At 39.4% G+C, this 16,712-nt stretch overlaps 2 protein-coding genes across 2 annotated transcripts; both read left to right on the forward strand.

Annotated features, from left to right (window-relative positions):
- The first annotated feature begins 268 nt into the window (after window positions 1-268).
- cenpn (centromere protein N) lies at window positions 269-7,561 on the forward strand. The gene is made up of 11 exons (XM_066714067.1): window positions 269-437; window positions 670-847; window positions 964-1,009; window positions 2,751-2,810; window positions 3,382-3,455; window positions 4,745-4,918; window positions 5,197-5,298; window positions 5,398-5,455; window positions 5,667-5,776; window positions 6,306-6,429; window positions 6,677-7,561. The coding sequence occupies exons 2-11, from the start codon at window positions 677-679 to the stop codon at window positions 6,796-6,798; spliced, it is 1,041 nt and encodes a 346-aa protein (XP_066570164.1). The 5' UTR covers window positions 269-437; window positions 670-676; the 3' UTR covers window positions 6,799-7,561.
- Window positions 7,562-7,952: 391 nt separating this feature from the next.
- Window positions 7,953-16,708, forward strand: atmin (ATM interactor). The gene is given in 5 exon segments (XM_066714064.1): window positions 7,953-8,321; window positions 11,579-11,704; window positions 12,255-12,454; window positions 12,563-14,305; window positions 14,307-16,708. Coding segments are annotated over 5 exon segments (2,337 nt in total). The 5' UTR covers window positions 7,953-8,087; the 3' UTR covers window positions 14,341-16,708.
- Window positions 16,709-16,712: the final 4 nt, after the last annotated feature.

Raw genomic sequence — 16,712 nt, forward strand, 5'->3', positions numbered from 1 at the left:
CAGCAGACGGCGACAAAGCTGAGACTAGAAATGTGTGCTAAAAAACACTGCAAATGAAGCCTTTCTTTTTTCATCACACTCCCTCTAGCTTTTAATTACCGCTATAAATAATTAATGTTATTAAAGTGCAAGTAATACGCAACTCGAAGATATACCAGCTGTGGACTAGAGAATTGTTTTAAAATAAAATGTGACCGGTTGTGACTACACTTCCCAGAAGCCAAATCGAGGTTTGACCCGGAAGTGTGTTTTAAATGTCACTCATTGGCTCATTTGAGTTCCATCTGTGTTGGCGCTTAGTTTGAGCCGGTTTTAATGGATACGGTTTGATTTATAAGTTGTCATTATAAAGCGAAGATATCAAGTTTTCATTCATATTTTTAACCGCTGTTGGTAACTATTAGTATGTAATGCGTGTTTAGTTTGAACCGAAGAAGGTGAGTTAGCTCTACTGCACTTGATTGGGCACTGTTATTCGTGTACATACGTAATGCTTTATTTATAATTACTATATTTGTATGCGAGACAGTGTAAAACGTGCGACGCACACACGCGTTTACAACACGGAGGATGATTAGTGTGTTTGGGGGTGAATTCATTAAAAGTGTAAAGTACAACCTCCATATATACTGATGACTTACGATACACATTGTATTTGTCTTTTCAAAGTCTGGTGATGGACGAGTCAGCCGGACAGCTTTTGCGGAGGATTTTGCGGAGGATCCCCGCTTCCAAGCTGAAGCCGGTGCTCAATAAGTGGGGTGCTCTCTCGGCCCGCCAGCTGCAGTGTCTGCCCTTCAGCCAGGCCCGGGCGCCGCTGTGCGACACCGTGCTGCGCCTGTGCGAGGTACGGGCTGCGGAGTCGCCGCGCCGGGCTGCCGCTGCTGCGCCGAGCTGGTGCTCTTACACTGCACTGTTTCTTGCTTTGCACTTATTATAGAAACTATTTTCTCTCTCTTTCAGGAAAATGGCATGACAATGAAACATGTAACAGAACTGGAGATGATTTGTAAGTACTGTACTGCGTTTGATCAGTTTATGACGTTTAAGAATGATGCTTTTGGTTATTTGTTTGCGTGTTTCTGTATTATTAGGCACGTTGCCATTCACTCAATATATACTCAGATAAAGCTTTAACTTTTAATGTACACTCCTGTGAAAACCCAATTTCAGGACAATTGTCACATGGTATTTTTAATGCCAAACCACATGTTTAGATATAAATGTTCTACTGTGTATTAATATTGGGAAAGAGGTAAAATTAATGTCACTATACTTGTGACAACTCTAGCAATAGACCTACATATGTTTACCTTACATTTCAGGGTATAAACCACACAATACGTTTTGAAATAGGAAAACATTTAACATCTGTATTTTCTGTTATATAGTTAGTGGCTAGGCCACTCCAGGACCTTAATGTGCTTCTTCTTGAGCCACTCCTTTGTTGCCTTGGCTGTGTGTTTTGGGTCATTGTCATGCTGGAATACCCATCCACGACCCATTTTCAATGCCCTGGCTGAGGGAAGGAGGTTCTCACCCAAGATTTGATGGTACATGGCCCCGTCCATCGTCCCTTTGATGCGGTGCAGTTGTCCTGTCCCCTTAGCAGATAAACACCCCAAAGCATAATGTTTCCACCTCCATGTTTGACGGTGGGGATGGTGTTCTTGGGGTCATTCCTCCTCCTCACAACACGGCGAGTTGAGTTGATGCCAAAGAGCTCGATTTTGGTCTCATCTGACCACAACACTTTCACCCAGTTCTCCTCTGAATCATTCAGATGTTCACTGGCAAACTTCAGATGGGCCTGTACATGTGCTTTCTTGAGCAGGGGGACCTTGCGGGCGCTGCAGGATTTCAGTCCTTCACGGCGTAGTGTGTTACCAATTGTTTTCTTGGTGACTATGGTCCCAGCTGCCTTGAGATCATTAACAAGATCCTCCCGTGTAGTTCTGGGCTGATTCCTCACCGTTCTTATGATTATTATTAGTTATTTTGTGTTTCTTCCATTTGCGAATAATCGCACCAACTGTTGTCACCTTCTCACCAAGCTGCTTGGCGATGGTCTTGTAGCCCATTCCAGCCTTGTGTAGGTCTACAATCTTGTCCCTGACATCCTTGGACAGCTCTTTGGTCTTGGCCATGGTGGAGAGTTTGGAATCTGATTGATTGATTGCTTCTGTGGACAGGTGTCTTTATACAGGTAACGAGCTGAGATTAGGAGCACCCCCTTTAAGAGAGTGCTCCTAATCTCAGCTCGTTACCTGTATAAAAGACACCTGGGAGCCAGAAATCTTGCTGATTGATAGGGGATCAAATACTTATTTCCCTCATTAACATGCAAATCAATTTATAACTTTTTTGAAATGCGTTTTTCTGGATTTTTGTTGTTGTTATTCTGTCTCTCACTGCTAAAATACACCTACCATTAAAATTATAGACTGATCATTTCTTTGTCAGTGGGCAAACATACAAAATCAGCAGGGGATCAAATACTTTTTTCCCCCACTGTATGGGAGTCTGAGGTACTAGACAGCATGCAAATGTGTTGATTAGACTATCGTGTGAACAAAGCTATTATTTCACGTTTCCAGTCAATTTGCTTGGTCAAATATAATTAGAAGCTAATATTGCTGGAAAAGTTAGATAGTACAACATAGTTAGAAAGTACTATAACAATGAATCTTACTGGATGCATTTAATAAAGGATTCTGTTTTTGAAAAAATTTTTTTTACATGTGTTACAGATCACATTGAATATCCCAATCAAGGAAGCTGGCAGGTGTTTCAGCTCTGTGAGCCTCAAGGTAAATCATGATTAAGTCTTCAGGGACATACTGTTTCGTAGGCAGTTTTTTGGTTGACACTTAAGGTGAATCCTTTGATTATCTCTTCAGGTTCTAGGCTATTCCATGCTCACTCAAACGGAACCACTGCCCCGACTTTGATTGAAATATTAACCTGGTGGAATTTGTTTTGCATTGATTCTTATATGTAACTTATGTCAAGTTTACCAGAGTCCTCTTCTACACAAGGTTATTCTTTGAGTCAGACAATTCTGTAGAAATAAATTGGATATGGTCAGGCAACCAGATGTCCCTGCTTCAGCTGGTGTTGAATGACACAAATATATGACACACATTCCTCGAAATTTGCTGATACAAATTTTGTGTGGAATGTGATAATTTTGTTCCCAAAAAGAAAAACAAAAACATCAGTTTTTACTAAAATAGTAACTGTTCCTGAGTTATTCTCATTATTAGAAATGTGTATTTTATAACTGCAATGAGATTGCTTCTTGTGGCAATGTACAAATTGTATTACAATCTACAGCCTCTTAATATCTTTGTGGTATGTTTTGTGTTTCTATTCCCACAGATGAAGCCTTGAGTTCTTGTTTGATGGAGTTTAGGGACCAGTTCAAAGCACACCTGAAAGACCTAATCGATCATGTAATTATGACATTTTATTTTTTTAATTATCTGTTTTAACATCACAAAAGAACACCGAAGCTTCACGTGCTTCTTTGAATCTCTGGAGTTTGCACCACTCATACATTGAAACAACCCTTACAGACAGAATGATATGCCACAGGGGCCTGGTACATCTATAGATCGATAGATAAACTGTACCTATAGAAACTCTTGGACCCCCTGGAACTTTTCACATTTTCTTGTCAGTGCCTTCATGTATTTAAATGAGCCATACACCATACTCCACACTGATCAGGGGGGAAAATGTCTTAGTAGGAGAATATACACTGATCAGCCAAAACATTATGACCACTGACAGGTGAATGAATAACGCTGATCATCTTATCATGGCACCTGTCAGTGGGTTGGATATATTAGACAGCAAGGAAACATTTTGTCCTCAAAGTTGATGCATTAGAAGCACGAAAAATGGGCAAGCGTAAGGATCTGAGCGACTTTGACAAGGGCCAAATTGTGATGGCTAGACGACTGGGTCAGAGCATCTCCAAAACTGCAGCTCTTGTGGGGTGTTCCCGGTCTGCAGTGGTCGGTACCTATCAAAAGTGGTCCAAGGAAGGAAAAGCGGTGAACCGGCGACAGGGTCATGGGCGGCCAAGGCTCATTGATGCACGTGGGGAGCGAAGGCTGGCCCGTGTGGTCCGATCCAACAGACGAGCTACTGTAGCTCAAATTGCTGAAAAAGTGAATGCTGGTTCTGATAGAAAGGTGTCAGAACACGCAGGCATCGCAGTTTGTTGCGTATGGAGCTGCGCAGCTGCAGACCAGTCAGGGTGCCCATGCTGACCCCTGTCCACTGCCGAAAGCGCCTACAATGGGCACGTGAGCATCAGAACTGGACCACGGAGCAATGGAAGAAGGTGGCCTGGTCTGATGAATCACGAGTTCAAGCCTTCCTAATTCCCCAGATCTCAATCCAATCGAGCATCTGTGGGATGTGCTGGACAAACAAGTCCGATCCATGGAGACCCCACCTCGCAACTTACAGGACTTAAAGGATCTGCTGCTAACGTCTTGGTGCCAGATACCACAGCACACCTTCAGAGGTCTAGTGGAGTCCATGCCTCAACGGGTCAGGGCTGTTTTGGGACCTCCACAATATTAGGCAGGTGGTCATAATGTTATGGCTGATCGGTGTATAGATTAAAAATACAACTGCATTTTAATTTCAGTCTGTAAGGTTGTTGTATGAGCAATATCACTTTATGTCTTTGAATAAATAATGAAGGCATCCGATTTTTATCCTGTAGGTCTCAATCAAAATAAAGAAGCACGAGGATGAGGCCGTATGGATTCGTATTGCCTGGGGCGACAATTTTACTAAGCCAAACCACTTCAAACCAACATACGTAGTGCATTATCTTCAGACACCTTATGTGTTCATATCTAATCTGAATGTGAAGCACAAGCCATTATTGCATCAGGTAATCTCTTCTGAGGTTTGACCGTGATTGGCAGGTTGCCTTTCTGTCTGTGATCATGATAATAAAGCCAGTACTGTATTGTCTTTTTTCATATAATTATGATGCTGAACATGCAAGAGTTAAACCAATTCACTTCTACAAAATTCTATAGTTCAGTATTGTTACCATCCAGTATAATTTTTAATCTAAAGCATTTGTTTTGTTACTCAACTCTTCCCAGTTGAGATGTTCAGGTATGTTGTATTGTGCATAGTATTGAAGTGTTCTGTATTTTACAGGCATTAGTTCTCGCTGCAAAGTATGATTCTCTCAAGGACATTCACCTCAGTGGGCGGTACTTGACTTCTCTGAGAGATCTAGTGATGAGACAATACAAACAGGTAGGCAGGTCCTTTATGCAAAGCTCTGCACTTTAAGCGTGTGATAAATAACCATTTTAAATATGTGCTTGTTTTGATTATTTTACATGTATTTTCTAGGCTTTTCCAACAAATCAGCCAAGGCCATTACATGAAAGAAATCCCCTTCCATCAGAAGGTATGGTTTAAAATGGATGAAAAAGTTCATTCGAGACATTGGGTTTAATGGTGATCGTTAAAAGCTAAAATTTTAAAGCCACAGTGATTTTTTTTTGCCTGAGAAGTGATCCTGTGGTGGAATTCACTGATGCTTAATATACCCTGTTTGGACTTATGCTTTCATGTGATTAAATGTGTGCTTGTGCTAACCCTTTTCTTCTCTATTTCAGATCCTAACATTGAAAATGAACACGCAAAAGACATGGAAAATGTATTCCAGATGGCCAAAGAAGCATTTGGCGATGGTCCTTTGCCAAAATTAGAAACTGCTATTTACAAGGTCGGTTGTGTTTCACCCGAGTAAAGATGGTCTGTCTTCTGTGCACTGCAATGAAATGTGATCAATAACAATGCACTGTAAAACTAGGTATTGGGTCTGTCAGCCATGCAGTCTAAAGATACGTAATCTATAACAGTATGATCTAAAAATGCGACTAAGCTTAATCATGAGACAAGAGTTTTCATCTTGAAGATGCTGGTTGTGAAATGTAACATTTCCAAACTTCCCTCTGAGTTTATCTAAACTCTGTTTTCTTCCCACTTAGAATGTGGAAGTGTGTCAAGCCTTGCCCTGGCATGGGGACAGTTCTCTAGGGGAACCAGATATTAAACCCCCAAGTGTTCTCTACTGACCTAAAGTGGAGAAAATAATGAAACCATTATAATATGTATACATTCTTCAATAAATATAAGGAATAGGTCTTGTAAATTATATTTTCAAGCATAATACAGTATATTGCATGTGAAACTCTAAATAAGGAGATAGCAATGCCCCAGAACAACCTCCGTTCTCTTTCCTTTTCTTTCAGCTGGAAACAAAGTTCAAAGACACTGAGAATGGAATATTGAGTGACAGGCAAGAACCTTTTAAAGGAGTGGTCAAGTTTTCCAGCAGCAGTCTATTGGAGTCCTTAAAATACTCTGTGGCTACAGGTATGGATTGATGTCTCTTGTCCTAGTTTTGAGTGTTTTATATTGCTAATAATGTCATTCATGTTCACAAACTATACCTACCACACACACACCTGCAGATTATATTAGCACAGTCTAGTGCATACTGTTGCCACAAGGGGGCAATATCCAAGTGCATAATTTTCCCTTTACAAAAATCCTTATTTTAACCACATATATTTTATTGAAAATAACATTGTTTTTTTTTTTACTGTTTTTTGACTTGTAGGGATTGCAAGTGCTCCGGTTACACCTCTGCTTTCATCCATTACCCAAAAAGGAAGAAATTACTTTGTAATTACAGATAAAGGGGCTGGAATCTCCTCTAATACACCTGGACCCAAACGTTAAAGTAGTAAATACTGTACCTTAGCTTGACTAATGAAAAGCTGTAAGAAAAAGTATGACTGCTTTCTAAAAAGTGTTTTGCACTTGTATATCTTAATGTAAAGCAGGGGTTTTTATACCAGTCCTGGAGTACCCCCTGCCCTGCTTGTTTTTGTTCCAACCTAGATCTTAATTACTTAATTGAATGGTATATTGCTTTGTTAGGTCAATTAAGGATTCACTTAAGCAATTAAGACCTCAGTTGAAACAAAAACCTGCAGCGCAGGGGGTACTCCAGGACCGGTTTGAAAACCCCTGATGTAAAGGAATATAGAAAGCTACTCTTCCACTGCAATGACTTGTATACTTTGTATATTTTTGTATATTTTGAATCATCTTGTGTTGACTCTTCACATTTAAATATATCAACTAAATTTATCCCTTAACATTAACTGACCAAAGATCAATAACACTCCAGTTTCAGCTGGGTTGTCCATTGATAGCACCCAATATATACATCTATAGGCTTGTAATGCAGTTTTTAAATTGCACACTGTTGTTCCTTGCTTTTGAAAATATTTCTGTATATAAATAGTATTTTAATATTGTCATCTTACAAACATCACGTTTTATAAAGACTTTGTAGTTAGTAATAAATCACATCAAACTGCAAGTTTTCATGTATTTAACTATTTTTAATATATCAAGGCATTTAGCAGATGTCTATCCAAGGTGACTTGTATGTATTTTGTTTATTCCTGTCTTAATAAATTGTTACATCTTAAAATCTCTCGCCAGATCTTGCTTTGAAGGGATTAAAAAGTAAACATTCAATTTGAATGTAATTTGTAAATCATGTAGCTGATTTCTTTATTGAAAGTGGCATACATAACGTTTCAAGGGGTTACCATAAAAACAATATTTACATAGACGTAACAGTAAGTATTGTGTGACAAATGTAGTGCTGCTGTACAAATAAGAGTTAAACAGTCAGAGCATATAGAATAATACACTAGTTAGCAGTACTCCATACATGCATGTTTAGATTTAATCCTTAGACAATGTTATGATAGTTTGAAATTATATTTTTGCTACAGAACTTGGAATGGGAAGCCTTTGTGATAGCCGGTAAATAAATGGATGCATTGATTATTATGATTTTAAACTAATCACTTTTCACATTTGAATCGGGAAGCTACAGGCTTGTGCCCGCAGGCGGCTCTGCACGGCGTGACGTAAGGAGGGGCGGACCCGGAAGTGCGCGTCTGGGCTGCGCGGTTGCTGTGAGGGCCGGCTCGCCTGACAACACAAACATGGCCGCCTCTGCGCCAGGGAGCAGGGCAGCACATCCACGCCACGGCACAAACACCCCCTCCAGCCCCGGCGAGGACCCGTCCTCACAACCACGGGAAATCATCAAGCCCTCCATCACGGAGCTCAGCAAAGAGGTGCGCACGAATATCCTGTGCACCGTGGAGGGATGTGGCAAGATCCTGCCCAACACGCCTGCACTCAACATGCATCTCGTCAAGTCGCACCGAATCCAGGTACCGGTGGGTTAAAGCACTGCAAACGTTATTTCATTATGCTCATTGACAAGGCTTTGAAAAGAAACGTTTAAATCGTCTACGTACTGCCGCAAATCGTCTACACGTGCAAGTTATCGAATAGTTGTATTTATTGTGCCATAATCGATTGCTTGTTTGTGTTTGTTTTACATTCATAATTAACCGGAGACTATATATATATATATATATATATATATACCTAACCTGATCCCGCAATCCCCATCTCTGACGTTATTCAAAGTGTTTCTTAACAACAGAAATCATTAGGCTACATTGTAGTTTACTAAGTGTTTAAAATGCATACATTCCTGTCGCATTTCTACAGTAAGTTCTGGTTTGACATTGTCTACCACAAAACTCCATAAAAACGCTGTGTGTGGAGTTAAAACAAAACCTGCTCATTGTTACATCATTTGTTATGAGCAGTACTGAAAAGCATATTCATGTAGCTTACTGTCACCAACATGTTATATTGTCGCCCCCCATAATGTCTGAACCAGAATAAATCAAATGTTTGTTTTCAGATTATCCATGTATCTGTCGGTACAGTATGGTGTTTTGTCCCATAATACTAATGGTATTTCTCAATTTCACCCCCAAACGTATTATTATTGTTGTGCTTTACATTGACCTTTAGTTATTTTTCAGTAATTGGCATACATCTATTTTTAACATCTGGCAAACTGTAGTGCATTATTCGAGTTATGTCAAAAGTTATGTAATGCTGGTATTGCTTGCTGCTTCCCTCTGATTTGTGGTGATACCAATAATGCAGATCAAGAGGGAGAGAAAAATAAGGTGATTTAGCTTTTTCTGCATGGGGACCTGCTTAATTACGTTTGACACAAGTTGGGAGATTCAAGAGAAGTGTCTGCAGTGTGTTCATATAGAATTAAAGTTTTTGTATTGTGTTTGTTTTAAATATTCACCAACAAATAGCCCATGATTCCTTTAACAGCGGATACAGACAATCTTGGACTTATCCACAACCCCGTGGGCAGACTTCTTGTTTTTCAATGCTTCTACAGATGAATGTGGTCCAGTACTGAAATAATTCCCCTTTGTCCTTGTATACTGTGACCACTGAGTAACTAGAACAAAAGGCAAGTTGATAAAGGAATGTTTCAGTCTTTAATGTATCGTCATACTGCAGAAAACATTAAGGATGCAAACTCCCTTTCTGGAGAATGTAGTAAATTAATGGATCATTTAAATACATGGTACATCAGGAGTGGCAGAAAATGACTTTGTTCAGCGGTCTGTGAAGGGTAAAGAACTCCAACCTCTGGAAACAATGACATGACATTTTCACGCCTGCTAGAAGATCTGGCAGCCAGAGAAATACAATCCAATTGAAGAGAGGGATGCACAGCTCTGTCCTCCCCCTCACTGTGTTTATGTATTGTTAATCAGTGCTGAATGAGATGTAATTTCAGTTTTTAATGGTGGGCAGAACGGTGTCTGTGCAGATGTGCTTTATGCAGCAGCTCTGATCTGTGGATGCAGTTTTGTAGCTTGAACTCCTCTGACGGTGTCAGTACTGCATTATCCGTATTCCGTTGAAAACTGCAGGATCACAGATAAAGAGGTAACTTAACATGGAGCCTTATTATTAATAATTTAAGAGACGCATCAATCCAAGACAACTAACATACATTGTTGTACATGTACACAACATAAAAAGTATATTACACTGAAATATTACTAAGGAATAATAGAAGATCACAGTGGTCTTGAGGTGTAATATAAACGTATGTCTTTAAGATGTGTCTAAAGGAGGTAAGACACTGTGTAACCCTAATCAGAGCGTTTGGACACTCATGGAAGGAACGACTAACCTATGGAAGAGGGGTGGAAAGAGACAGCCCAGAAAGATACAGTAGCTTCCACATTTATACCAAGCCTTGAGGAACTTTGATTTATCACATATTTCAGTACAAAATAAGGCATTTTATGATTGTCAATATTGTCGGCATCAATAGCATAGAAATGTTACCAGAATCCGTGAGAGAAGTTAGCAGAACGCAGTGAGTGGGTGGAGAGAGTGAGAGTGAGGTTTGCAGGCACTGATACTTGGGGAGCACTTGTAGGGGAGAAAACCTGAAAGGAAACTTCAGAGGTAAATGAAAACCAGGTGAGAGTAGGGCCAGATATTCCAGGGTATAGGAGAGAGGAGAGGAAAATTGAGTGATTCATCCTGGCAAAGGTTTGGGATATAGCAGAGTGAAGCTGTGCAAGCAGAAAGTTTGAGAATATTTAAACTGTCAGTCTTCAGGAACACATCTCACTGAATTTAGATTTTTAGATTAGTTTGCTTATTCATGCTCTCTAGAGACAAGCTTCACACTTTACACATCTTACATTTCCAAATTATGTGTCAGAATAGATTTTAATGGCATCGAAACAGTCACACATAAAACAATTGAATCTTTCTTTCAGTAGTTCGCTTGAAACAAAGTTGGAGTAACTGTGATTATCATACCTCCAACAAGTTCCAGCAAATCTGCTATGCAAGCTGCCTCACAGGTTATTTGTGCTTGGAGGGTTTAAACAAATGGTATGTTATGGAAACAGATTGAGGATAATGAAGGGAAGAATAGTGGTATATTTCTTTGAACCCCATTAGTAGCTCTGGTATCGGTTTCAGCAGCGTTCTTCCCACTACTGCTGCATTATTGTTGTTTCTTTTATATGATTTTTGATTTATTAAGTTTCACATAGGGTAATTTGCTGTGTAATACCATACTATTTTAAAATTAATAGCAAATGGTGCTGTTGAAACAAACAAAATGGGCCAATCATTTAAACATCATTATTATTCTACAGTAGCTGCCTGCCTGCAAAATCCATTTGACCTGAAATTCAGCCACTAGAGACTAAATGTGCTCATGCAAAAAATCACAATGTAGGTTCCCTGGGCGAGCACATTAAAGTATTGCCTTCCAGTGTTTGTCAAAGTAATAATATCACTATCACAGTTATTTTAATCTGCAGCTTAATAAATGAACAGATAATCAGAAAAGTAGTGTAATCTGGTTATAAACTTGATACATTTCCAAAATGTCTTTTATCCAGAGAATGCTAGCAGTGAGAAGGTCTTACTAAGACTACGGAAGATGCATGTTATGTGTAATAAAAATTCAGTCTTGCAAGGTAATGACTAGTGTAGTTGAACTACCCTGATGTGATGTGCCTTTTTCTGCTCATTTCTCACCTGTGCACGTATTATGTTTCAGGATGGCCTGATCAATCCAACAGTAAGGAAGGATATGAAAGGATCACAAAAGCTTTACTGCTGTCCGATAGAAGGTTGCCCAAGAGGACCGAACAGACCTTTCTCACAGTTTTCTTTGGTTAAACAGGTAACAACACATACTATTATTACTTATTTATTAGCATACGCCCTTATCCAGGGTTGCTGACTTGCAACCTGTTTAGTTTTGGTGCAACCCAACTCACCTCTGTATTTCCACATTGCCCAGTTAGGGGGATAGACATATTGAGACAGACTGAATCTTGTAAGTCCAAAGTATGTGGATTCTTCTTAAGGACATACTTCCTGATTTGGACTTTGATGTATAACACATGCAATGTAATGAGTTTTAAATATACAAATTATTTAGAATGTAATTTCCTGTGTCTTCAGTTTGTGTTAATACTGTCCACTGCATTTGAAAGAGACTTGCAGTACTTTATATCTCTGGAACCGTCTGTAGTGTACAGGCAAGTGTTTGCTACCACCAGAAATGTATCCATCAAAAAGTCTGAATTTGAGGTACATATTGCCGGCTAGGTGTATTATAATGTTATGCTTTGTATTACTATATTATGTTTGTATTACTTAATGATTAACACATTTGACCGTGTGCTTTTCTTCAGTCTTGCTAAGCATCAATTTCTCTCTTTTGGTAGCACTTTATGAAAATGCACGCTGAAAAGAAACACAAATGTGTCAAATGCAGTAACTGTTACAGTACAGAGTGGGACCTGAGGCGGCACTCTGAAGACTGTGGGAAGACCTACCGCTGTACCTGTGGCTGCCCTTATGCCAGTAGAGCAGCATTACTGTCCCATATTTACAGGACAGGACATGAAATCCCTGCCGAGCACAGGTACCTCCAAACATGCATTTAACTACCTTTAAAATAAATGTAAAAAGCTGAAGAGTACATGGGTATCATAGGGTGCATACTTCATCTGCATTTTTCTCTCTATTGCAGATATCCTCCAGTTAAAAAAAGAAAGATGCAATGTTCCTTAAGTGACACATCAAAAGTAAGACCCAACGATCAGGTTTTTCAGATTGTTAATATGGAAAAAGAGCTGTCCGATGTATTTGTGTCAGCTGACGGACCCTGTCAATCGAACCTGAGCAGTACAAACCATAAACCGACTAAAAACATTCAAAAACTCCTTTTGCCAAAGGTGGCCTTGGTGAAAGTTCCTGTGATGCAGTTTGCCCACTTGCCAATTCTCGTTTCCCACGGTGATAACTCGGTCAAGCCGGTTGTTTTGACCGTTGACAATCAGGGGTCTCTAATGAACACGGTTCATCTGCTGTCCCAGTCCATGGGAACTGTGTTCCCAACTCTGGACACCAAGACTTTGACCTTTAGAGACACAATGCCTATGTCACAGTTGGGCTTAGAACCGGTTAGCACTGGAGTACAAGTGAATTTGGAAACCCTGACCTCTTCTCGTAACATTTTAAGTGATATGGGCCATAGGGGGAAGAGTACTTCCACCAACATTCAGACCGATATATCTTACCTTGCCAAGGGGTCGACACCAGTGGCATCTTGTTCAGTCACAGAGTCCTCAGTGTCATCCTGTTCCCAGACAGACATCAGTGTTAGTGCTCAAGTGTTGCTACCGGTAAATGTAGAGACTCAGACGTTTTCCTCTCTGTCTAAGATGACTTCTTCCATTGGTGCCCAGACAGACACTCTAGGCCAGGTGTACTTCCCTTCATACAATGTCACCAGAGAAACACAAACTAATGGCAGTTTAAGCTCAGCTACAGACAGGGAGCAGATGGACCAAGCTATAATGTGTGCAGACCTTTTTGATAGCGATTCCTTGCCATCTTTCAACGTGTCGACACAAACCGTGTTAAAGACGAACGGTTTAAGAACAGACGATGTTGACCAGCACCTGAACGCCAGGGGGGCTTCCAGCCTTTACGATGAGAAGCCTGAAGGTGTCATGTGTTTCAGACCTCAGACCGATATGCTTCCGCAGAACCCTATGGCAGACAATCAGACTCAGACAATGAACTTATTCAGCGATCTGGAAAACATCCTATCGGATAGCATTGCAAGTCACCCTCTGGACAACCGCGGTACTTTGTCGGAGGCCACGGCCGGCTGTGAAGCGGGCTTGGCGTCTGTCCAGGAACAAAACGCGGGAATTGACTTTGATTTCGAAGAGTTCCTCAACGCTGCTCATATACAGACGCAGACGGAGGAAAGCGAACTGGGCACTTTGAACTCTGAGCCTGCTTTGGAGTCGCTGGACATTGAAACTCAAACCGATTTCTTGTTCCTCGACAACCCGGCACCAAATTACAGTAACAGCAGGGCTCAGTCAAATGATATAGGACTTGAGATGTTTGACACACAGACACAAACAGATCTCAATTTTCTGCTGGACACAAGTAATCACATACCACTGGGGAATTTCCTGAAACAGGCTAGTTTTTCTATGAGCACCGAGTCCTCTGATACTGAAACCCAGACCGAAGTTCACCCTGTACTGCAGTGCAGTGCCCATGACAGCCAGGTGAAGCTCAACAGTACAGAGACCCAGACCGTGACGAGCTCCTTTGAGAGTCTGGGAAACTTGTTCTTAACCAGTAATGAGACACAAACTGTTATGGATGACTTCCTTACAGCTGATATGGCCTGGAATACCATGGAGTCCCATTTTAGCTCCGTAGAAACCCAGACGTGTGAAGAGCTCTATTCTCTTTCAACACTATAAGAAACCCAACAGGTGACTCTTTTAATAGTATACCTCTGTTGCTGTGACTCAACCGAAAAGGTGTGATCTTCTGGAGAGCTTAAGTTAACAATCCGTTATTTCAACGATTGCTCGTAATGAATGCACAGAACCAGAATGGTACCTGTTAGCAAAGGGCTAAAGTATTTTTGATGATGTGACAGCATTTTGATCACGTTATTAATATCATCATAATCATCTTCTATGTTCTACAGTATTTGCATTACACAGATTACAGTTTAGTGCATTTCCTTTCTTTGACCTCCTCCCCTACTACATCTAGACTATTGGATGTTTTTTGCTCCCTTATTTATGTATTTAGAAAAAGTAACCTCCTTAATCTGATCAGTACTGATCCAGATAGTGTTTTCTTATTTAAATTCACATTCCACAACTTGGAACCCGAAACAATTATTTCAAATCTACAGGGATAAATCACCCCTCATATCTGACTCTTAAATGTTGTCTCCTGATCTGGCAGCATCTAACTTTACCTTGATACCTCCCGGGACTGATCTCTGTGACTGTGGTGTATTTTGTAACTTAAAAGTTTAACAAAGGAGATCGCAAAGTCCTGGTAGAGCATCTTCATCCTAGTTTGGCCACATTTTATCTTGTTAATCCTGTTGCCACTCAGCCCAAAGATAGGATGTGTTTTTTTTTCTTCATGTATGGGAGAAATTGCATGATTTTTGCATACTAAGTTATGTCTTGAGTAAATGATTTCTGTTGAAGTTTACGTTTCATTTTTTGCCATTTACCCAGGTGGGTTTTGAAAACATTAACGGTACTTGGCGTGGTTTATTAATGAGTTCAACCGGATAGAAATAATGCATGATCTGGTCTGCTGAGTTATTTTAGTGAGATGACTTGGTGTCAGCTGTGATCTTGTCATCGAATCCACTCTGATCTTCATGTATGCACATTGCAGGCTTCCGAATGTGAAAAATACATTTGAAATAGGCTGTCCTAAAGATTGAGCATCCCTCTGCATAAACCTGCATGTCATGCTTTTCAAAGTCCATTATTAAGATTGAGAATCTGCACTTTATTTCTAACGCTACACATTTTTTTTTCTTAACCATATTCCAAAGATGGTTTTCTCTAATTTGAAAAAATGTTCCTTCAATAAATAAAAACAATAAAAAGATAGCATACCACTATTTTTGTAGGAAATGTAACATAAAGCCATGAAAACACTAGAGCTCATTTTCTTAGCATAGTTATTTATCTAAAAATGCACTTACTCAATAGGCCATAGACTCAAACAAGCTAATTTTAACATGTTCTAAAGCAATGTTCCTTTTCAAAAGTATGGTCTGAAATCATTTTCTGAACTTCTGATATTGAAAGGTGTTGCAGTGTCTTAATGAACGGTATGTGTCTACATTTAAGGATTTTACCATGTGGAATTATTTTTGTGGGTGCCTTATGAGTCAAGGATTTAAGTTGATACTATTTGTGGTGGTAATATTATATAAAGTGTTTTATTTTTCAAACATTTGAACTGTGCTGCTTTCTTTAATTGATAACACTATGTTTACATGTTTTGTTTTTAAATGTATTTGGGGGTTAAAAGATGTGACTTAAGTTCAAAACTAATAGCAAGATACATGACTTGCCTGTTAATGTTTATTTTTTAACAAATTTACATTGTTGTACCTGGTTTATCACAGAAATGGAACTGATGTATAACGCTTTCCATTTATTCTATTTTGTTTAGAAATACGTTTCACAGATGTTGAATGTTAGGATTCCATTAGTGCCACTACGGCATCGTTATAATTAGTATCTTCAGTTCAAATGTTACTTCTCAGTTCTAGAATGTTTGGTACTGTGGCCATTAACCGCATGGAGCCCCGTGGTGTTTTTTGTTTTGTTTTTTTGTACTTAAACCAAAAGAAACTGAAACGAGATTGTTTCCACTGTGTAAATAAGATGTATATAACTAAGGAAACCATCAAACAAAAAAAATACGGACTGTATATTCACAACATAAACAAAGAGCAATGTATTGTAGTCCTGAAAATGACACTTCCATTGTGCTTTGATTCCTTTATTTAATTACAGTAGTTCTTATACAGAAAATGTACAGAAACTGAAAGGATGTTTGTAGATTAATAGTACTTTTTCCTCTGTAGAGAAATGCATGCTATCTTTTTTTTTTTTTTGTGCCAAAATCAGTTTCTTTAGTTGCAATTCAGTTTTTCAAATGGATTTTGAGTACTTTATATATACATTGCCTCAATGTTGGATTTGTTTCGTACCTTTTTTATTTTATTTTTTATTTCTGACCCCTTAATGTATGTCCAGTGTCAAAGCTATGCAGTAGTTGCACAAAATAAAACCATGCATTTTGTTGAGAATTTT

This window comes from Amia ocellicauda, chromosome 9 (genome assembly GCF_036373705.1).
Source record: "Amia ocellicauda isolate fAmiCal2 chromosome 9, fAmiCal2.hap1, whole genome shotgun sequence".
NCBI classification, from domain to species: Eukaryota; Metazoa; Chordata; class Actinopteri; order Amiiformes; family Amiidae; genus Amia; species Amia ocellicauda.